At 41.7% G+C, this 24,576-nt stretch overlaps 1 protein-coding gene across 1 annotated transcript in view; it reads left to right on the forward strand.

The window, feature by feature from the left end:
* Window positions 1–595: 595 nt before the first annotated feature.
* The window catches only part of GORASP2 (golgi reassembly stacking protein 2), a 256,823-nt gene continuing 232,842 nt past the window's right edge, over window positions 596–24,576 (forward strand). Inside the window, exons 1-2 of the mRNA XM_069225319.1 lie at window positions 596–854; window positions 21,117–21,197. Coding sequence (XP_069081420.1) covers window positions 792–854; window positions 21,117–21,197 — 144 coding nt within the window. The 5' untranslated portion in view covers window positions 596–791. The remainder of the gene's footprint in view (window positions 855–21,116; window positions 21,198–24,576) is intronic.

Consider the following 24,576-nt stretch of genomic DNA (forward strand, 5'->3'; position numbering starts at 1 on the left):
AGGAGCTGAACAGAAAGCAGAATGAAGTAGGCATTCGCCTGCTGAGAGGTTGAAGTTCCCAAGCTCGTTCTGGAGATGGTTCGAGGTAATCGAAGACTTTTCGCCATTGAAGATACTACAAGTGTTATTGAAGAAGGTTGCTCCAAGTTGTGTTCCTGCAAAGAAAGAGGACTTCAGGATGTTGTTCTTGCTCTCATAGGGCCTGGAGAGACATGATTGGTGGTGACATGGAGATGTGTAACATGGGAAATGTAGTTTATATTTTTCTGTTTTGTGATAGGCTGCTGTTTTAAGGAGTAGTAAAGAAAGAGAAGCATAATCCTCGCCTCTTTGTGCTTAATAGAATTGAAAATTCTTGGCAGGATAGCTAGCAAATTTTTTATTCAACACGCTGCATAGGAAATGCGGGGATTGAAAAATGCTGAGATTCCTTCGTCGTTCTGTCCAGCAGCATGGCTTCCCATCCTGCTACAAAAAAAAAACCTAAAGTTAGCATTCTAGTTGTTCATTAGACTTCCTTGAGAAGGGTTCAATGTTTTATTCTTCCGTTTCCGTCGTGCTCCGCTCTGTCCATTGCGGCTTCTCTATGGTCCGGAGACTTCGCTATGCGTAGAGTGCCAGGGAGACGCCGTCTGCTGTAGCAGTGACGCCGCAAATGCTCTGCAGGGGTCGCTGTCTCGTCTCACTGTGCTGTCTCCTACCCGGTGCTGCCCTACCTTTGCGCACAGTGCCACGTCCTACAGCGGAGCCTCGGAGCAGCGCCTTCCTCAACCCAGCCCGGGGAGGGAGCCATGGGAGCCGGGCAGAGCGTGGACATCCCCGGCGGGGGGACCGAGGGATACCATGTCCTGCGGGTACGTGACCAGTCGCGGTTTGGCGAAAATCTTCCCGTGTGTCCTAAGGCCTGATGGCGGTTGGATAGAGTTATATCCAAAAGCTGACAGCCGGGGCAGTGCGTCTGGGAGGAGGTTTGCTGGGTGCCATGATCCCGCAGGTCGCTTGTGGGTAGCGGAGCCGCATCGGGTATTGAGGCCAGCACCCCAACCCCGAGAGCACCTGGCACTTGAAGTGCCAGCGGGTCGGACTGCTGAGATGGATGCAGTGCATATTGCAGCATCCTTTCCCCGTTTCATAAGCCCCCAGGGGCCAGTTAAATCCCCTTATTACACGCTCAGGAATGAGCCTTTTCCTAGATGCAACGAGCTCATCGCAAGTGCTGCTGGACCCACAGGGCCCCTGAATACGCCAGTTTATGCGGGATACGGTCCAGCCCAGTAGCACATGACAGCTTTCCGATGCGTTGGCAGCTAGAGAGGCATATACACTAGCCGCGTGTCCTGCGTTTTCCTCGAGATTGTGTGAAGAGGAGGAAGACTGTCATTTCACTATCTGATCACCTTTTAATGTTAGCAACATTTAGGCTACAAATCCCAAGTAGATCTCCCATTGTAATTGTAAGAAGAGGGCGACAGGTTCCTTCTTTTAGCACTACGAGTATTTCTGGTTCGACTGGTTATGCTGTACTTCTGAGTTTTACAGTTTCTTATTCAACATTTTCAGCGAGCGGCGTTTTGCTAAGAACTCCAATGCAGGGTGCGGCGTCCTGCGCCTTCCAGAATATACCTGCCGTTTTAGAATGAAAAGCAGGGTTACATATGAAAAGTACCCCCACCCCAATTCTTCGACAGTTGTTGCTGTTAAGGGTTGGCAACCAGCTGCTTCTAAACGGCATTTTTAATGTGGATTTGTTGAAATATGTCATTTTAGAGCCCATAGTTCATTGTGTTGAGGATTTTCTGAAACTTTGTGCCCCTAGGCAGCAACTTTAAAGCTCTTAGCTGTTTAGGTATTACCTGTTGTATGTGAGGCAGAATACTAGACCTCTTGTCTTAAACAAATTATAGTATATCAAAGCATTTTATACACCACACGAGTAGCAATTCATGACATTTCACTGTTGACCTAATGTGGCTGTTCCCTAGTTAACACCCTTGCCCATGTCTTGCGGCAGCTGGGCTCTTTGTATTTCTGACTATGGCAGTGGCCATATTTGGAAAGTGATCTCTATTGAATTTCAAGCAGCCACATATTTCACTTATTTATGAATTATTTCTCATGGTAATGAATAATGCCTCCCATCTCCAGTCTAACTCTGTACACTCGGTGGTGGGTCAAAATGTTTAAATACCTTTACAATATTATGCAAAATAAGGCACTCGCCCATCTACACCTTGGTAACTTAGCCCTTACAGTCTCCCGTGCTCTGTCTAAACACTATATGTCTCAGAAAACCAGATATGATATTAAACTGTATCCATCACCATCTTCGTTCCGGTAGTTGGATTGAAGTAGCGGCAACATTGCCAGAGTTTAATGTTAAAATGGCATAAAACCTTGGGGTAGCCACAACGCTGCAACATTAGCCACGGTATTGAAAACTACTCTGGATTCCAAAAAGTCAAAAGGGAGCTGTGTTGTGATACTTCTAGTGCAGCACGCTATCCAAGTTTTGTTTCACATACCCATCATCAAACATATTTGTGTACGTACAGGATCTGGAGATGCTAGCCTCAATAAAAATACATTTACACATACTGTTTGGTTTTAAACACATTTTAGAGGTCCTTTTCAGAGTTGAGATGATTTCGTTCTTCTACATTCACTTCTGTTAGCTTCAACTCTGCCATGCAATTACACCATCCCCGGCATCAATGGATGACCTACTTAAATTCGCTCCTCTTGAGGCACAACTGAACATGTCTCATCTCCAGGACAAGGGGTAAATATCCGCCCTGCATAGAAGCCTGGTGTTGAACTACGCTGATGCTTTTGTGGTCCTCCATGAGTTCTGGGAGAGGGACATTGGGTGGCTGGACTATGAGAGGCAGTAATCTCAAATTGATACCGAATGATCTAATTCATGTATCTCTATCACGTTTACCTAACGTCAGCCCGACTCAGGGTTATGCATCGGGGTCCGGTGCTAGAATGTCTTCAGTATCTGGGGGCAGTTCGCAATTTCCTCCATACTACCTGCTCATACCATGTTCTTTAACCATTCCATGCCCACTCGCTGCAGCAAGTGCTGGGTCGCTCAGTGGACCTGAACCCCAAAGTCGAATTTCTAAACATATTTGAGGTAGAGGGGTTTACAAAAGCTGAACAATTCCTAATAAGACTGGGTCTTATGCTGGGCAAGCGGGACATTACCCAGGACTTAAAGAAACTTGTATCTCCCAGCCTGACCCATTGGAAAATGGGAATTGACAGATGCCGAATTCTTGAAATTCCAATCTATAATACTCAGGGTCTCCCAATAAACATAAAAAGATATGGAGCAGTTGAGAGGAATATTGCGAAAATGAAGGAACCCTTAATGTAATGTCCTCTACAGTTATTGTGAGTGACTGGTGAATATCCCATCATGCATAATTGACTCGCACATTAGGTTTTCCCACTTACTTTTTATGTGAAATTCCTTAGGCATGATTTATTCTTATGGCTTGTTGGTATGCGTGTATTTGTGCTCTCTGATACCTCCTTTTTTAATGTTTTTTTTCTTATGTTTGGAAAATCAATAAAGAAATGTATTTAAAAAAGTACACATAGTGGTGTATGTTGAGAGTTAACAGTCTAACAACACGTTGAGTGTATCATCGGTTAAGCTTGTAGCAGCATTTGTTGAGGGTTTATCATCTGTGGAACATCATCTTGTGTTTTTCATAAGTGGTGTTTAGGGGTAGTCATAGGGCAAAACCATTCACATACACATAAGTTTGCAAGTGATTCCTTGACTATGAGCACCTGCAGCATAATATATGATTAGTCTACTCTCGTCTCGGCACTTGCTGCACGTTTGGTCGCAGTGTACAGAACATGTTTGTAGGTTAAGCAGAACAATGCTAGGGTAGGTTATTTTCTATTATTAACTTTGTAATTATAGTATGAGGTGAAAATGTGTACATCCTTAGTGCTTTCTGGAGTTTATCCAGTTGTTTAAGTCTTCTTGCAGAACCTTTACAATAAAAGATGAAGAAGTATTTTCTTGTGGCATTGAGTCGTGTTGCAAACTTGCATCTTAGAAGTACTGAATTACATTGTTTTTGATTAGGCATATGTGTCAGGCTGAGCACAAACGCTATCATTAGTTTAGTTCACTGGGAGGAGTCCTGAGGTTTTGACTCATCTTAGTAAGTGCGGCAGACGGGTCTAAGCAGCTTTCTGTTGTTTTTATTGCATGGATAAAGGATGTTTGAGAACTGCACACATTTGATTTTAATGTTATCCATATTTGTATTACACGTTTCTACACTTTGCGCAACTTTGTAGCACGCTGGACAGTCGGATGTTGGCCTTCAAAACATTTTTTACGTTTCCTGTTAATAATATGATCAAGTAGTGGATGCATCTAAGAAGGCTCTGTTTATATGGTTTATCATGTAAAGGTTACTCTTAGTTTTTAAGCAGAGTATTTGTCAGGTTTTCACATCTTTTAGTTTTATCAGTATACTTCTCAGGGTTTCACAATGTGAACCTTTTTTTTCTCTGCCCCTTTCTTACTAACATGGAGATACCGTTGTTCAGTATACCTTTGCAAATGCCAGCAAGTTTTACATATTTATCACGCAAGAGACTCAACATGTTACATAAACCTACCCTTTGCCAAAGGGCCTACCCATTCACTTGTACTCCCTCATTCTCTCCAAAGCCCTCTTTAACTCTTTATTCCATTCCAAGTCTCTTAAGATGTTATTCCTAGTATCTAGTGATAGAATTTTGTACCTTCTCAAAATCACCTCAGTGGCAAATCAATGAACAGTGCCCCACTTTATCGCAGGTGTTTAGCACCGTTATGAATGGTCTTTCATAAGACCCACTTCTGCTTTCCTTAAAGAATGAATATTTGTCGAACGGGTGAATAAAGCTAACCTTAATTCTCTGACCCTGCCAGTTTTTGTGGTATGCCTCACCATTTTGGCAGAAATCATATCAACAGTCATATTCAGCCAGTTACAGTCTTTCTCAGTCAACCCCTCTCACACTTCAGTTTTGTTTTGGACTTAGCACTTTCAGTCTTTATATAAATCAATCTACAATGAGCTGATGAGAAGACAAATGGCTTTGCTTTATACTTGTTACAAAACACTCAAGTAATGTTAGATACTGGGCTTAAGTTGCAAGGCCACGTTGGACCAGTGTTTTTGGACAACTTTTGGCCATTTATGTGCTACAGAAACATCTTCAGTAGTCTGTGCTTGAATTCACAACGGCCCCATCAAGCAAACCCAAGTCTACCTCTTTTACATAATGCAACTCTGGGTTCAACCTGAACATTTTGCTAGACTAGTTAATGCACTACTAAAACGGACAATATGCTAGTCTGTTTCTGATTGTACTGATTTCATCAAGAAATAGATGAAAATGCAATCCAGCATACACAGGTATCCTTTTCGCACCCCGTGATTAATGGTTCCTCTATGACTGGTTCACATTGACTGCTTTCTCCCCATATTGGAATAAAGTGCGTAATGGGCAGAGTGAATATTATGCCTTGGAGGCTATTCAGGCATCTTACGTTAGGCTCAACAAAACATTTGGTGCAGATCATTCACATCTTGCTCACCCAGACTGATTTCTCACTATGTGCCAGAACCGAATGCACCAGGCAAATATCCACCCAAGCATCTCTGACGTCAACAGGCTAATGCTAATTTTATTCATAAAGACCTCGTAGCAAATATAGTTTATTGGAGAACAGTTTTTGATCCAAAACAGGTTTAGGACATAATGAATATGTGTTTGGAAAGAGGTCATATTCTCTTACTCTTGTAGCATGTGTTTGCATCATGAAGCATGGGCATTTTTTGATCCGGAAAGAATGAGAAACTGAGCTGTCCTTGACAGGTTTCAGCCTAGGAGACCTCTTGATTGCATGCAGTGCTCTGCAGCAGGAACGTTAATAGTGAATAGTCTCACTAGCAAAAAAGAAGCTTTAAAAAAGGCAAAGCCTTCTCACTTCCCTCTAGAACTAGTTTGTTTCTGCCGTGGGATTGTTCTCTGTAAAGAGGACAAAAAATGAAAGTTATGATGAAGGACTTCAATTGGAGAAAAAAAAAAACGGGCAAAATGGATGAAAGACAAGATAGGTAAACAAGCATAGGGAAAGTGAAAAGGTCTCACCTATGCAAAATCATTTGGCTTTGCCACTCGGTGTCTTTTAGCCACGCGGTAGAGCAGCGCAGCTGCTGTGCAGCTTGGGCAAAAGTTATATAAAAAACAAAAAAGCCTTATCACGGTTTGGGGAATATGAACAATGGGAGGGAGGGTTGGCGGCAGCAAGACAGTAAACAAAGTACTGTGACACATCCTAGCACTATTTTATTTATGGCTGTTGGAGCGCAAGACCAACAAAGGGAGGGTGGTGGGAGGGAAAATGCAACACACACAACAGGAGAGTGGAGAGAAGAAGCAACACGAACAACGGGAGGGTGGGATGGGATATAAGAAGCAACACGGACAACAGCAGGGTGGAAGTTGGGGATGGAAGGATACCTCAGTCACCGCACGATCAGCAGAAGGGCAGTAATCAAAATGAAGCAATCAGTTCTTGTCCCATGTTCCAGGCAAAAGAAGAGAAGGTGAAGCGGGCCCACACTGTGCAGTAATGAGGCAGTAAATAAGAGTGAGAATGAAGTTAACAAATGGTAATCAATGGACAGTCCTGCAGGGTGCTGTCTTACGCAAAACCTACAAACTAATCAAGGAAAAAAATCACAGGCAGTTAAAAAAAAAAAGACCAGACGACTTGAAAAAGGATGAAAGGTAGGAGAATGAAGATTGGATGTCCTCATTATTTAACGATACTAATCCATCACTAATTCTTGTTGGGTTCCAGAGTAGCGTGCTACTCATCGAAAAGCGCTTCGACGCCTCGTCAGGGGTAGTAAGCGCTATATAAATACGATTACAATACAATGTCGATCAGGGATAAGATGAAAAGGGGTACAATAAAAAAAATAAAAATAGAGGAAAGTAAAAGAAAGAGGAAATGAATGATCACGATGGAAGGGAAATACTTGAATAAGATGGGGGAAGTGAGCTGCCAAAGTTGTAAAATTAGTACATTTTAATCTTTATTTCAGATCTGGAGTCCCTGTTCAAAAATATTTTTGTGGATGTAAGTTGAACTTGCATGCACGAAAAAAGCTCTAAGATGGAAATTCAGGGACCCAATTCACAGAATTGGGATCATTTGCTGTTGCCACTTGCAGGTTGAACTGCAGTATAAATTGCAGGGGCGAAAAGAAGGAAGATTGTCCACGGCTCCAGGGATCTTCCAGAAGCTGTGGCAGAACAAAATGTGGTGATTCCCCCACACAAGCTACATTTGTGGGTACCGATAAACTGTTTGTAGGTCGATTCCCACATTAAAACACCTATAGAATTTCTACTACAAGAAGTCAAAGTAAGTGTAGTTATAGGAGAAGGTATTTGTGCAGGAGAACATTATTTTCCATGGAGGAGGAAAAGAAAACCCTTCTCACATTTCACCCCTGCATAGTCAAATAAATTTTTTGTCATGCAGACAACCCACTGGTCAGTGTATGGCTGGAAATTGTCATATTGCATTGACCTTTATGTGTACTACTATTGATTTTTGTACCTCAGCCAGAATGTGTTCATCTTTGCAGATAACGCTATGCTATACAAAGCTATAAATAATACATTAATGCATTATTTTTTAAATTAGACCCCCTTATCCAATTACCTGTGCCTGAGTTCTGCCAAGTTCATGACCGCTTAGAATTTAGCTCGGTGCAAATATTGGGAGCTACATTAAATCAAATTTACTGGAGAACAAAAGAGTAAAAGGCTCACATTTCAGTAAAAAGTTTAGAGCGAGAAAAGCGCTCTGACCCTTTGGAATCTATTTTTGGGCTTTTAACCACACACCCGTTCGCCCATCACTATCACTCGTTCATGGGCTTGCATTTCAAAAATTGTTTATCATTGGAAAATGCTTTACGTTTGTCCCTCCTTAGGGCAGTTTTGTTACCGCCTTGGCCATTGACCCTGTTGCATGGATAATTGCACGATTGTCGATACGTTTGATTGCGAGTGAACTTCTTTTTCTTTTTGTGTCTCTCCTTCGCACGCATGCTCGTGACGGCCATGGCGCTTTGAATCAGCTCGCACACATCAACTGTTATACTTTTCATTTTCAATTTATGTGGCAAGAAAAGTCAAGTTGGGAATTTACAACTTTAACAGCTCTAACTCGAGCAAACGCAAGACTAATTGCATTGTTTAAAATTATATTTGTGCCTGGAGAATTTAATTAAGCTTGGTGCTATTGAGCCGGACAGAGGCTTCCTTTTGCACATCTTAAATGATTTGCTCACACAAAGTCAGTAGTAACCATTTTAAAATCACATTGAAGGAAGGGTCTGCTGGTATCTACTTAAAGTGTTTTTTTATTCCTGCATTAGTTAGATGGACAACTGTAAAGCTAATTGCAGTAGGCTGAGGGCATTCAATCTATACTACAGACCAGAACTTCAATGTTAAAACCGGGCACAGCGGTTCATGTCTACCTGAACCGTTTCGCAAGGCATCTTCTTAACCAACCCACATTTTAGGCTATCTTGTTATTTAGAGACTATATTAACTAATCAGTTTCTAATGCCGTGCTGCAACACACTGAAACTGCAGCCCCAGTTTTCTGGGAAGATGCAGTTAAAATGTTGGATGAAGACTTTTTAATCCTCTGCAGCTTTGGAAACAACAAATTATTTAATGTTGCATCATAGGCTGTCAGTGGTGGCTCACAGCTCCCCTTCTCCGCACAACGTTTCACTCCTTCCTGGAAGGCCAGTCAAGTAGGAAAGCTAGGCTTGCATGTGCCATATTGACCCTAAGATTAGTTAATCTTTATTTGGCACTTCTTTTCTCCTTCTCAACCTGCATATTGATGATGGATGCAACATACCTCAAAGTAATGACTGACCCAAACATTTCTGTGTCCTATTGGTGCAGTTTTGTTTTTTTGCAGTTAAGTGAATCTAAAACAGCTCTTTTTTTTCCCACCTGATCTCCTGGGGCATTCACAGCTGTATTATCCCTACCTACTCTTTCGCCCAGGTCTTAACTTTTTTTGCATCACACAATAAACAAAAAAAAAAAGAGCTTTGGCAAAGCTGGTCTGTCTGGCATTGTGATTTACAGGTCAGATCATCAGCAGAGCCCAGGAGGTAGGATCTCAGCAGAGCCAGCTACCACCTGGTCTGGCAGCCGAAGAAAGGTGCTGCTGCTCCATGCAAAAGGAGTTTAACGGTGCGCTCATTGTTTAAGCATTAGGGTGAGGAGTTGTCCCGTGACTATCTTAGTATCAGTCGTACAGTAACAACGATTGCTTCGTGAACATTATGAAAGTATCTATTTGTGCATGGGACAGGTTGCTTCTTAAATCTACTTGTTCTGTAAGAAATTCTACTTGTCCCTTTAATGCCATGTAGTGTCTCTGCAAATTATGGCGGCAATCTCATTATATGAGAGCTCTGACAGCCTCTCTTATGATGCCAGGGCTAATACTATAGTAGGGCTTGATTTCTAGCAATTTCAAGCCCTACTATAGTGATTTCCTTATTTCGTCATCTTTCTGCAGATCTACATACTCGGGCTGGAGGAAGTGATAAGCAGTAGTTCAAGGGCTGGAATGCCTTTGAGTCTTTGCAAATCTACTAACTTGCGTGTTTTAATGATTTTCACATGCTTTCCCCTAATCATTTCCCTTATTGGGAAAGGTTGGAAATGTACTCCTGACAGGGGCAGAATAAGTTGTTCTTCCAGGGTTGGGAGCAAAGTGGTTGGAGGGAAAGTGAGCTTGTAAACGCTCCAAAGATCTTCACATGCATATTTGTTCATGTTAAAATACAGCTCCCAAATATTTTCTAGAAGTATGATTTCCTGGTCTACATCTGTAAATTCTTGTGAATACACGAAAGCCACTCATGCAAAGACATATTACCAGGGGTGGTCTTTTGTGACTTTCTTTAAGAATTGGGGCCCCAATTAGGTCTAGCATTAACCAAGCCATTTTGTTTTTATTGAAATTCTATTCCTCTGTTTATACATCTATCAGCTGGCTTTATTGTGAGTGACAACATTCTTCTCTTCTGCAAGGAGCATATTGGCACACAAAGTAGTTTTGTTCAGTGCCAAGGAATTACTGTGACAATGTGTGCTTTTTGGGTCCCAAAAACTGTTTTTGCCTTTTGCCAATGTCTGTTAGAATGGTGAGGGACTGACAGCTCTCACAACAAAAAAGTGTTACAAAAGCCATTTCAAAACAAAACACGCAGTGACAGAACCAAAAGCATGACAGCCAATGTAGGGTTGGTTGGCTTTGCCAATGCCTGTTTATTTTTGTGTTTCCCATAGTCTTGCTGAAAATGGTTACGCTGATTTTCCATTATAAATATGTTTTGGAAATACTAACATGGATCCGCACATTTTACTAAATGGTGCTTCAAAGCAATAGTACCTACAATTTGATTTGGATTTTTTTTCTGAACATTTTATTTTGAAAGCAAAGAATAGTCCATCTTGATTACAAGATTCTGCAAATATTTGCATTTTATCAGAGCGCATTCCGGGAGCATTATACATATCCTCATATTGTTAAACTTTTCAAACGCACATTTCTTTTTTTTTTTTCTTCTTTTTTTGTTTTTGTTTTACTGGAACCCCTCTCTGTAGTGCATTGTGACTTTGCAATGTTTATTTAGAGTGCTCACCCTAATAATAAAAGTTTTGTATTAATGAACCATAAATACAAGTTCGAACAATATTATTAACATATGGACAAAAATATTATCTCAACTGCAGACATTTCCCTTCCCTGTAAACTGGCAGTCAAACGGTTTGTTCTGCAAGGTGTTGGGCCTACTTGTCCCAAGGACAAAATAGACATGAATACCTGTTGTCCTTGACCCCAAGCAATATGACCTGGGCAAAGGGCCTATACCCCTAAGTAAACATAAAATATTGAATGTTTGATGACTGACCTTACATTTCAAATGTAAAATATCCCTTGATGCATTCCAAAGAAGGTGGGAGGATATATCCAAACAGCCAGCAGAAAGATAGTGAGAATGAATACTCCTTTAGACCAAGGCAAAATGTGGTTGGCAGTGTCTTATGACAATGCCTGAAGGGTCCTAAGCCAAGGAATTGAATGGGGGATGGGGGGGAAGTAAGCTGCCCCAAAGCCCGCTATAGGTGTACAATATAATTGAAAACAAAATATGTTTTAAAATGGCAGGCGTCAGTACAAATTTAAGATCTACTATGGATGCAGAAAAGCCCTTAATATGCAATTTGTCATTTTTTTCTCCAAATCTTTTAATCCCTTAATTAAACTTAACCCCATGATGCCTCAGCTGACCACCTGAACAATGGTCCTTTGCACACAGGGGTTTCTATAATGTAATCGGATTATGGAAATCTCTTTATTGGCTCCAAAGATTCCTACTGGTAAAGAATATAGCCCTATAGCATGTCTGCGACGTAAAGAAAAGGAGCTCTATCTTTGGGATCCGAAAGTCTTGCAACTGGTTACCTCTTCCATCAACAAGTTAAGTTTTACCTGACCTGCTTAAATTAGATTTATGCAGCTCTTGGCACAGCTTACCTTTTTACCAAAGGTAGTGCCTTACCAGCAAAGTAGAATTTCCTGCAGTTCCGATTAAAAGTTTCTCACTTCAAGTTAGCATCCAAACGGAATACAGATAGCAGTGCAATTTAGAATTCCTGCTTGAGATTAGGCATACCTCTAACCCATTTAACCTTCAAACTCCAAGTAAGTTTTGTTTTTACAAAACTGTGGAGGATAAAAACTATTTCCTTAGCACTATGCAGTAGTATTGTGCAATAACTTACTGATTGATTCATAAGGTGGACACCTATACTGAATAATTAGAATTTTCACTCTTGCTAGTGCATATTTGTTTTCCTATACTGTGCACGATTTTTTTACTTTATGGAATAGTGAGACCTAAATCAATTGATTCATTATTTGATAAGCTAACGTGCAATTAATTGTACATATCAAACCTTAAAAGTTTGCTCAAATCGAAAAATGGGAATTATAGCAGTAGAGCTCCAAAGCATAACGACTGTTACCGATAATATGTTTAGTAATTATTGTTAAAGTTTCTGGGGAAATTCTGCACTTCTTACAAAGAATAACATATATTGAATAATAATTAATAACTAATTGAATAATAATTAAGTGTGAAGAACCTCAACATCTAGGAAGCTAGTCAGCACACCAGTTTCACCAAATAATACCACTTAACCCCTTAGCTGTGGGGCCTTTCCCCCCTCCCCCCAGTGCTGAGCCCTTTTTTGGCTATTTGGGGTAGTTCACGCTTAGGCCTTCAACATTTTTTTGTCCACGTAAGCTGTCCATGCCAAAATTGCGTCCTTTTCCCCCCCCCCCCCAACATCCTAGAGATTCTAAAGGTATCCAGAGTTTATGGGTTCCCCTGTAGGAGGCCAATAAATTATCCAGAATACAGCTGCAGTTTCGTTTTTTTCAGAAAAATGGGAAAAAAGGTCAGCTGAAGAAAGCATGTGTATTTTTCCCTGAAAATGGCATCAACAAATGGTCTGCGGTGGTAAAATCATCATCATCTTCCCAGCTTCCAGGAACAAGCAGACTTGAATCAGAAAACCACATTTTTCAACACAGTTTTGGAATTTTACTGGGACATACCCCATTTTTACTATTTTCTTTTTGCGTGCTTTCAGCCTCCTTCCAGTTAGTGACGGAAATGGGTGTGAAACCAATTCTGGATCCTGGACAACTAAACATTTCTGAAAAGTAGACAACATTCTGAATTCAGCAAGGGGTAATTTGTGTAGATCTTTCAAGGTTTTCCTACAGAAAGTAACAGCTAAAATAAAAAATATATTGAAATTGAGGTGAAAAAAAAGAGACATTTCCGGGCCACATTTTCTTGTATAACATTTTCCAGCTATGGCAGATTTGTTTAAAGCAATATACCGTTACGTCTGCTGGACTCTTCTGGTTTCCGGGATATATAGGGCTTGTAGGTTTATGAAGAACTCTAGGTAACCAGAGGCAATAAATGAGCGGCACCTTGCAGTGGGTTTTCATTGTATACAGCAAGTCATTTGGTGAAATATAAAGACTGAAAAATAGGTATCAAGGAAACCTTTGTATTCCCAAAATGGGCACAAGATAAGGTGTTGAGAAGCAGTGTTATTTGCAGATCTCTGAATTCTGGGGGACTGCTAGCTAGCATGCTAATTACAGGGCATTTCTCAAATAGACGTGTTTTTTATACACTGTCTTACATTTGGAAGGAAAAAATGTAGAGAAAGACGAGGAGCAATAACACTTGTTGTGCTATTCTGTGTTTCCCCCCCCAAGTCTCTCGATAAAAATGGTACCTCACTTGTGTGGGTAGGCCTTGTGCCCGCGACAGGGAACACAACACGGACACATCACATTTTTACATTGAAATCTGATGTGTTTTTTGGAAAGTGCCTAGCTGTGGTCTTTGGCCTCTAGCTCAGCCGGCACCTAGGGAAACCTACCAAACCTGTACATTTGTGAAAACTAGACACCTAGGGGAATCCAGGATGGGGTGACTTGTGGGGCTCTCACCAGGGTCTGTTACCCAGAGTCCTTTGCAAGCCTCAAAATTTGGCAAATAAAACACTTTTCCCTCACATTTCGGGGCTGCTAAGTTATGGAATCTGAGAGGAGCCCCAAACATCCTTCCACCCAGCATTCCCCCAAGCCTCCCGATAAAAATGGTACCTTTCTTGTGTTGGTAGACCTAGTGCCAGCGACAGAAAACGCCCCAAAACGCAACATGGACACATCAGATATTTACTTTGAAAAATGTTGTGTTTTTTGGAAAGTGCCTAGCTGTGGATTTTGGTCGCTAGCTCAGCCGGTACCTAGGAAAACCTACCAAAACTGTGCATTTTTTAAAAACTAGACACCTAGGGCAACCCAGGATGGGGTAACTTGCTTGTGGCTCTCTCACCAGGTTCTGTTACCCAGAATGCTTTTCAAACCTCAATATTTGGCCCAAAAAAAAATGTTTTCCTCACATTTCAGTGATCGAAATTTCTTGAATCTGAGGAGCCACAAATTTCCTTCCACCCAGCATTCCCCCAAGTCTCCCAATTAAAAAAAAAAAAGTGGTACCTCATTTGTGTGGGTAGGCCTTGTGCCCGAGTCAGGAATAGATCACACAATGGTCAATGTTGGCCCCTACATGAGGGCAACTATTGACCCTGGGGTGATCCATTCCTGACGCAGGCACTAGGTACAGGCACTCAAGTGGGGTAGTTGTTTTTATCACGACTGGTGGGGAAATACTGGGTGGTAGGAATTTTGTGGATCTCGGAATATTCCTGTAGTTTGTGTGACAGAAATGCAAGAAAAATATAGTTTTTATTCAACATTTCAGCTTTGCAGGGTATTCTGGGTAAGAAAACGTTGGGGAATCCACACAAGTCAGACCGCTGTGGAGTCCCCTGGATGTCTAGTTTCCAGAAATGTCTGGGTTTGGCAGGTTTCTCCATATGGCCGCCTAGCCCAGGACCAAAAACGCAGGTGCCTGCCTTACAAAACCAGGTTGTTTTGTGATAGATAATTTTGATGTCTCCACAATATGATTTGGGCAGTGGAATTTGGGGCTGAACTAAATTGGGGAGCTACCAAGAGAGCACTCTGTCTGTGCTTGTCGCCGCATGCACCTGCTCTCTGGGTTGGGTAACCTGCTATTGTCCCACCTCACAGACTGTGCTTGCAAAGGGACAGCAGGACTGTCCTCATCACATCCCTCATAATCACTGGAAGAGGAGTTATCGAATGGGACTCCTCCGATTGAAAAATCACTCCCAGGGTCTGCGCCATTGTCCTATCCCTCAGATGCTGTCTCAGTATCTGCTATCTCAGTCTCTGATCCTACGTCAGAGCTGTCCTCTATAACCCAAGTTAGGGCTTGAGCAACAGTCATCCAACGAGATGTCATCTCTACTACTGGCTAAACTGTTGCTTTAAAACACTAGCCTGCATAGACAGTCACAAAATTGCTGGTGGATGTGTGTGTGATACCTGCAACAGTAGAGGTCACCTTACCTTTGCTTCTTTCCTCAATCAGCATGTTCTCTCAAGATATTCAAAAAAAGAAAAAAGAAACACTATTACTTCACCTTTTCACATACCAATCGTCACAGTCTTTAGCACCTCTAGCGCCCAGTCCAAAAATCATTATTGGTTCTCCCACTACCATTACCTCCTCCTCTGATTCCCTCACTACCACCCAGCAAAAGTGCATTTCATCTCTTCATAGCCCCCCTCGCACATACATTTCATTTGTATTATAGCGCAGGTAATGGCTGGCTTTACTAATCCACTCAGCTATTTACATATAATACAGTTTTGATCCTTGCAGTAGGCATATAAACCACCTGCACTACTTCGTGGCATCAAAACTGCCACTAGACAAAAGTCAGACAAAAGTCAGATCCTTTTCTAGCAGAAACATAATCACAAGAGTTACTTGACTTTATTTATTGCTGCCTAAAAGCTACAGTTGAAAGGCATCAGTTGAAGTATTTGCATTGCTTTGAAGACGCAAGCTGCAACTGCAAACTGCAAGAGAACTGGTGGCAAATTTCTAGATACATCTGTCTATATAGATATATCTATATGTAGATCTCTCTCTCTCTCTCTTTTTTAACAGCTGTATGGTTTCCTTGGGGGCCACTACCATACAGCTGGTAAAAAAAAAAAAAATGATTGCCCCCACAGGGGCTCGCCCTCCCCATGGGCGGCCCCCTGTCAATTTAATTATTATTATTATGTATTTTTTTTTTTTTTTTTTATTCATTTGTTACACCCCTGGGGGTGGGGGGGAGCTCAATTGGGCACATTGATCTCTCTCCCCCCCCCCACCCCCTCAGGACTTGTTTGCCAAGCAGGCCGACACCCCCCCTTTCTCCCCTTTCAAACGAGGCCTTCCCGAACGTCGGGAAGGCCCGTTTGGGCCTGTTTTCCCCACCGCTTCCTGCTCTGGTGGGGAAAACAGATAGTGACGTCAGCACGCCTTATGGCGTTCTGATGTCACAAAGGGATCGGTGAGAGGGGCGGGGAGAGACACAGAAGATCTTCTGTGTCTCCGGAGGTTTTTTTTAATTAAAAAAATATATATATATATATCCTCCGGTGCGACGCATTGGAGGATTTTTTTAAAACCCCCTCCCTGGTGTTGGCCACTGGTCACATGACCCGCACCAGGGAGGTAGTGCCAGTAGCCGACGCCCGCACTGAAGAGGTTAACAAGACAACTCAAAAAATATGATGAACTGATTTCTAAAACGTTTTTGTTTCACCATATTGATTTCAATATCAAATTTGTTTTCTGGAATATTCAGTTTTCAATATTTTCTGTGTTGCGGATCATTGCTTCTTATAAAGGTGCCACAAGACATGCACTCTTAACACAGATTAGCCTGTATTCTAATAATTAATTTAAATATTTAAATTAAACAGTTGGAATTTAGGAGGGTGTAAGTTGAACAGGGTGTCCTCAATATTGTTTTGTTTTTTAAATATTTTAATTAAGCTAAGGGCACAAACCGATAGTCACCCTCTACATTTTTTCCCTATACCAAAATAAAGATGCTCTTGCAAGGGCCTGGAACCTAAACACAGCTTAAAAATTAGATTTAGAAAGTATGCATGTAATTTTTTTTATTTTTTCAGCTCGAGCTTGCAAGTGCTTTTTGACCTGTTGTAAGTATTCTGTGGGCTTTTAATCACACCCATCTTACACCGATCAATTTCACTAGTTTGTGGGCTTGCCTTTCAGAAATCCATTGATGTCATTGGTAAATGCTGTTCGTTTGTCTCCCTTGGGGTGGTTTTTGTTACTGCCTTGCAGGCTGACCCTGTTACATGGATTATTGCTTGATTGCAGATACACTTCAGCTTGGGCAAACTATTTTTTTCTTTTTTCTCTCTCCTTCATGGCTGCCATGGCTCTCTCAGTGCAGATAGCACAGTATAACTCCGTCAATGGTATTGAAGCGCTTGTCACATTGTTCACACTGTTACCTTATCAGAGTCATTTCTTTTGGCTCTCCCCTTCATGCTCCATAGCTTTCACAAACACACTTGTAACTGATAAATGCTTTGCATAAAAAAAACACAGAAATCCTCAAAGCTGCTCTCCCGACACAGGAGAGCAGATACAATATTCACTGCACTCGGGGAAACTCGCCCCATAATGCTTTGCAAGCATTCTTTTACAAAACTTGTTTGCCCATAACTCAGCCTGTGGTGGTCTTAGGACAATGTTCAGTACGACACACTCGGGACGTTCAGTACGACACACTCTAATAATCTAATCTCTAGGTCCCCACACTAGGTTAGTGGGGGCCCCCAAATAATACCCCAAACCCCTACCCCATTCAGTATCTGTTCTAGGTGTCTCATGGCTGGAACATTTGTTTTACAGCTGAGAGTTCGTTTTAAGGGTCTAGTTTGTAATATCATTGCAGTAGGCCTGCCAGCCCTGAAAATGTGTGATGCACTACACTCTCTAGGGGCTAAATATATGTTTACCTTGTATTATTTTGTGCCATTCTGTTTTCATGTGGTTATGTTCTCTAGAGGCTAACTATATGGTTACATGATCATGTTTCTTATAAATGCTATTTTTATTGAAGTGTCCTCTAGGAGGCTGTTCTGAGCATTACAGTCCGCATACTACAATATTCAGTGCAGTCGGGGACACTTGCCCCATAATGCTTTGCGCGCTTTCTTTTACAAAACATTTCTGCCCATAACTCAGCCTGTGATGGTTCTAGGACAATGGGACCACCACCAAAACGTTCAGCACAATATACTCTTTCTGTCTACAGATTAGTGTGGGCCACAAAATAACGCTTCCCATCATTCTGTGTCTTTTAAAGCTCTCTCTCATGGCAGGAAATTTTGTTTTACAGCTGAGAGAAGTTTGTGTTTTGAGAGTCTTGTTTGTAATATTATTATAGTAGGCCTGCTAGACTTTTCCCTCTAGAGGCTAAATATATGGTTGCACTGCATTATTTTCTGCCATTCTGTTTTCATGTGGTTATGCCCTCTAGGGGCTAACTATATGGCTTTGACCATGTTTCTTAGAAATGTTATTTTTATAGTGGTGTCCTCCTAGGGCTGTTTTGAGCATTACAGTCCTACTACAATCTTCATGGCACTCAGAAACTTGCCCCATAATGCTTTGCAGGGCATTCCTTTTACAAAATATTTTTGCTCATAACTCAGCCTATAGTGGTCCTAGGACAATGGGACCACCTTCAAAATGTGTTCACCACGACGTGCTCTTTTCGCCTAGAACATCTCTGGGTCCCCACACTATGTTGGTTGGGGACCCAAAATAATACCATAATAACCCATTCCCCCATTCAGTGTATTTGTAAGCTTTCTTATGGCTAGAACTTTTGTTTTGCACCTGGGAGTAGTTTGTGTTTTAAGGACCTTGTTTGAACAATATTCCAGTGGGCCTATTAGCCCTTTAGTTATATGCAGGGCCACTGGAATTATGTGGCAGAAAGGACCAGAATATGTGGCAGGGTTGACCAATTAATGTGGCAAAAGAAGTCCAGTTATAAATTTAAATAAATCCCAGTATCTTCAACTCAATTAAATACCAGACCTATTACATTGCAAATGCTTGTCTGAAAACACTGGGTGCTTTTACAACTAAGAGAATGTCAGCTGGCAGCCCGTTACTTTTCCATATCCCAAAAACCTGAATGAGTGAATGGTTCTGCCTATGACATTAAAATGTATGTAAGATCAGGCTAGGGCTGGCTGTGTAACTAGAAAACATTTTCTAGCTGAATCCGAGTCTATGCTGCTCGAAATGTAAAATTTTTTTAAACTGATAGTGAAGGCCGTCATTTGCTTAGGAATGCTGCAAAAATAATTCCACTTTAATTTCTGGATGTGCATTTCACCTAGGATAATTGAAAATAACATAGAATATTTATTTTAAGCTTATGGAGAATCCCCATTGGTTGCTTCACATGTACTTTTTGGGAGAGGCAATGCAGGGAGCAGGCACTTATGCAGAAAGAGAGGCCTCAAAATATTCAAGCAGCCTTTATATCATGTACTCATGGTTTTAAATAACACAGCTCAGCACTTGTTTTATGACAGTATATGGCTGTTTGTAGTTGTCTGTAGGCTTGAAATCCTTATAAAGCTGTTCTAGGTCATGCTCCTTAAGTTTCAAGTTAAAAGTTCAGTTAGTGAGTGTGTTTCTACTTTTTATGAAATTAGATGCTCTTGTTACAGGAGGCGAACTTGAAACCTCAGCTTTTACTGTAAAGAAAACGCTAATTGAGCTTGGAGCCTACTAATATAGTGTAGGCGTAATTCGTTTTAGTTTACTGGTACTGTAACATGACGTTGGAGAGGCTACAGATCGAGGCCTGCCAATATGTGTGACACATCTAGTGGTCTGACAGAATTCAGCTAGGACTGTTTGTAGCTACACTTTACTTTCAGATATCTACTAGTTTCCACTTCTTACGTTTTCCGTTTCCCACATATGTTCATGCAGAACAGACACCGGACAGTTACTTAAAAAAAATGCCCAACTGAAGCCCCACACCATTTCTGTATCACATATTCCTTCATCCCTTTCTGGTGCAAAAAAATAATTTATGAGCATGTCAGTTGTGTGTTGCCTCAGCTCTAGTAGGCAACTCGTACTGTATTAGTTGAGTAGTGAGAATTAGACAAATATTTTTGTAAAATGGAACTTAGAAGTACTAATGTTGCTGATGAACAGAGTGGAATTTATTCATTATGAAATGATAATATCACTAAGATATATATTTTCATTCTTTCAATTGGTCATAATCTATTAGGAAGATATCTGTGTTGTATTACATGGAAATGCGTCCCTTTCAAAGTAAATGAATGTGGATCATTGGTGAATTTAATACGCTACCAGTCATCCAATATGTTAAGGAAGTTAGGTGCTGCAGATTGTACGTTTAGCTCCAGGGCTGGGGACTAGCACGACTGCAGCAGAGGAATTCTTGTCTTTGCAGGCAGTTCAGTGTATGGTGGGTGTTTGCAGTGCTTGGACTGCCCTGTTTTAGAGTAGGTGTACGAAAGGAGACAGAGATGCTGAAAGTGGATAAGTAAATCTGCCAGATAAGTGTAAAGCATAGATGGCCTTGTAAACACCAAACCAAGGCCGATAAACAATCCTCAGTATGTGTGCTGTCAATCGTTTTCACTTAATTATGTCCGCTTAATGGGACAGGAGACTATACCCCATTTTGCAGTACAGTCAATAGTTGTTGCAGGTTTCCCTGGTTCACCGAGACAGTGCAGAAAAGAAGTTATGGTCGAGCTTGTGCATACCTTAATCAACTACCTGATGCAAGCAAATAAATACTACTGCAGTTCCCAAAAAGACAGGACGTGCTTTTTTAAAAAGTCAAAGAACTCAAGTGGAAATGCTTCATGTAAGTCTAGTGGTTCGCACACAGCAGGTAAATGTTACATTCAGCAAATAATGTGTAAGCTATTGTAGTGTATTATAAGAGTGTACCAAACTTATGAAAATCTAATATAACAATGATTTTCATGTAATTTGTCTTGATTCGATTTGACATGTTTCCTTCCTAAAATAATGGGATTTCTCCATTGCTGTGGAGAGCTATGTCTGTTTGTTGTGTAGAAAAAAGTCTGCTCTTAGCAACTAAGTGTATGGTTATCGCTTAAAAAGGTGGTAAACTACTGCCACGTGGCACGAAGAGCAAAACTTCAGAATCGGTTGACTGGAAGTAAAGGAAGCTTAATTTTAATGCCAGAGCTCAGTATACAAGTGGTGGTCTCAAAATACCAAAAAACATATTTGGCATTATTTCCTTGTATTGGTCCAAACAGTGAGACGAGTCAGTTGAGGAGAAAACCAATGTAGAATTAGTTTTGTATATATATCGATTAAATGGAAGAATCAAGCCTATATTTTTCTCCTCAGGTACAAGAGAACTCACCAGGCCATAGAGCTGGTTTGGAACCCTTCTTTGATTTTATTGTCTCCATTAACTCCTCGCGATTGGTAAGTTTGTAGACTTTGTTTAATGGAATGTTTACGTTTCCTATTAAGTTTGGAGGTTGTTTTGAGAGTAACTTTTAACTGAAACAATTTTCGCTTTTGTCCTGCCTCACCGTTTTGGAATTCCGACTTGCTGCCCAAGCACGTTGTGTCAGGATGAAAGCTGTCTTTAAATATAGTGCTTGCTGGAGCTTCACTTTGCAGCGATGACCCTGTGCTAGAGTATGCCTTGGCTTGGAGCACTAGTCTCCTTCCATTTTCCATCATCTTTTTTTGTAAAGTTTTAGCTATCCAACTAAGTGAAACTAAAATATCCCAGAACGCTCATACTGGCCCTATAAACACACCCTCTGCATCCTTTCCCTACAAGGCTCATAGGAGCCTAGAGCCTGTGCTGAACGAGCCAGTACACGCAGTAGGTGTTTCAGTGCTTGCGCTGAACCTCACAGCCCTCGCTTGATTTCCCTTAATTTCATGTTGTTTCTCACACTGCACATTACAAATCACCTGCTGCCTTTGCAGTCCTTGTACTTCACCCATCCTGCGTCTCAGGCATCCCTCGATTATTGTACTGGAATTCATGGTACACTCAGTGCACCAGTCGGTCCTAATTGCAGCAGTTGATGCCTTCACTGCACTCCTTTGGGCTTTCATATTGTGTCTATTTGGACCCTCGTGACTCCCTATCCAATGAACAGATACATGAAACCCTCATGGTATCTCATATGACACCTCTTGGTACCTCACTGTGCTTTTTGCAGGGTGACCAACTGTCCTACGCAGTGCTTGCTTTGTCCCTTTACATTGTGCAATACGGCCCCCATGAAACACTGGGATAATCCTCAGCACCCGCTCACGTTCAATGTATCACAAGCCTGACCCTGCAGAGAAATCCAGTTGCACATAGACAGGAGCAGATGTTTTGGGGGAAAAGATACGCATCTGTGACACTCTCATGGTATGCCTTTTTTATTCAACTTTATTTAAAGGGCAACTTTACATCGTTTTTTAGCACACGAGAGTGTGCATACAATGAAACTCAGTGAGACATTGCCATGAAAATCCGGCTCTGATCAGTCCTTAATGACCTTGGTCGGACGCACATGGTCTAGGAGGAGGCTGAAGTACTCGAGCATCTTGTCCATGCATACACATATTCAAGAGGAGTTTCTTTTTAATATTGTCCATAATCGTGTTCATTGTTTCCTCCTGTGCAATGTAAGCAAATGAAATGAGGAAATCACAGGCTGTAAAATATGTTAGAAAATGAACATCCTTGTGAATCACCTTGGCATAGTACGTACAGCCCTTTACAGCACTGTTGCTTCTGTTTGCTCCTTAATTCTGAGGGAAAAAAACGTTGATAAAGGGCTGTTGGCCTCTATGCAATTTTGGATGATTCTAGGCATGTTTTTTGGTAAGCCTTCATAACATCCCACTGTACTGGCTGCCAGTGAGTAGATTGATGTTTGCTGTCAGTCAACATAGTAAGCTTCTTCCAATCTTCTCTCCCTTCAGAGACAGTATCCAGTTCATTTTTTATTGTAAAAATTTTACTTGGTTCTGGGCATCAATAGGGTCAAACAGCAAGGTATTACTGTAAAATGTTATTTAGTTGCTACCATCAATCTTACAGCCAATCGATTCTACTTATTAACACCCAGGGATGCTTTTTCTACGTAGAAAATTTTACAGTTTTATCGTTGTGTTGTATTTTGTCTGAAACTTTACTATGTCCCAGAAATTTTCTGAAAACTCAGTTTCTTTGCTACTGACCTATGGGAGCTTATTTGACGGTAGCATATGTGACTATATATACAGATGCTGTGCATAGTCCTACAGTGTAGTATTGGGCTTGGATGTTTTCACTGATTTTAGTTTGAAGACTCAAAACCTGTTGTGACTACTCCCATAGCCAACAGTGCATGGAGGCACAGTCTCCACCTCAGATAGTTTGTTTCCGCCAGTGAATTCAGACATTTTGAACACAAGCTACAAAACTGACAAGTTTTCACTGCCTTTTTGGGCCCAGCTGTTAGACACCTGTTGTTCTGGAAGTAACCACTGAACCATCTCCAGACATCCATCTTTTTGGCAACTTGCGGTTGACTACCTTTGGCGCCCACGTGTCCTGAACTGCTGCACCAACCACCAGTCAACCTTTGACAGAACTCAGGACGTATCATCAGAGAATGCCAAGGGGAGGATAAGGAAAGTACGCCCTTCCTTTTGTGCTCAAAGTGCAACACCAAATACCTGTGGCTGAATCAGATCATTGTCTGCAACCTCTGCCTCTCACCAACCAAGACAACACCACCTATGACTTCTGCACTGCTTTCTGCTTAAGTAAGACCAGCACCAGAGGGAGAGACACTGGGGAACATAAGATGGAGCAGAAACCCCTTACCCAAGACCCTTGAAATCTTCAGGTGATGAGGCCCACTTGTGACCAAAGGACATGCAGGCCTCCATTACCTTTCTATAGCTCAGGGCGCTCTCAGCTGCAAGACCTTATATTCAAACACCTACAACAAAGAGTATGACAAAGCAGTCTCTGGCTCTTAAACTTTCCTGTCGAGACAGGGCCTCACACAGGTCTGCAACTTTGGCACCAATGCCCGGAGGCCAGGTAACAAAGCTTCATCCTGAAAAACATACCAAGGAAGAAAACTGCTCCCACTGGAGTCAGGCATCAAGTCACAGGCCAAGCCATAAAAGATGATAACCTAGAGTCCGGCTGCAAAGCCTAGGGTCAGTTGGTCGAGAGACCAGGCAACAGCACCTATCAAGTTTCTGCCTAAAGTGTTGAGCTACATTAACTGGCAACTCTGCCTCCACCCTAAGGTGATGTCTCTTGGAGCCCAAATCGATGGTGAAGGCTCTGCCAAAACCAGCTGCCAGTGCTGAAACCAACTTCAACGCTAAGATTGGACAGTATAGAGGCCTCAATCCTCCTACTTCTGTCTGAGGCACCCGATCCCAAACTCTGGACTCTTCTTGCACCCAGACACAAGCAATCCTTCAAATGCACACTTGCACAAACTTCAGAAGTGGAGCCTCACCTTTGAATAGAGCTGGTTTACAAGACACCCAGACCTCTCAACCTAGGAAGCAAAAATAAAGGGCACAAGCGCCCGCACCCTAATGTCCTACTCCATGCCTTTTCTGCCCATGGAACCCTTATGACCCTCTAGATCCTTATAATGAAGCCCTAGCACCTAGAGAGGGATATGAACCCCAGAGGACTACATTGTGGACCCTCTGGATGATCAGGACACAGAGACCTACCCTGCCAAACCATCACCATCTGACAACACTACCTTCCTACCACCTAGTGATTTTGAGTTTGGGGTATGCACATCCTTTAAGGTGAAGAAGACTT

Source organism: Pleurodeles waltl, chromosome 3_1 (genome assembly GCF_031143425.1).
Source record: "Pleurodeles waltl isolate 20211129_DDA chromosome 3_1, aPleWal1.hap1.20221129, whole genome shotgun sequence".
In the NCBI taxonomy this organism is placed as follows: Eukaryota; Metazoa; Chordata; class Amphibia; order Caudata; family Salamandridae; genus Pleurodeles; species Pleurodeles waltl.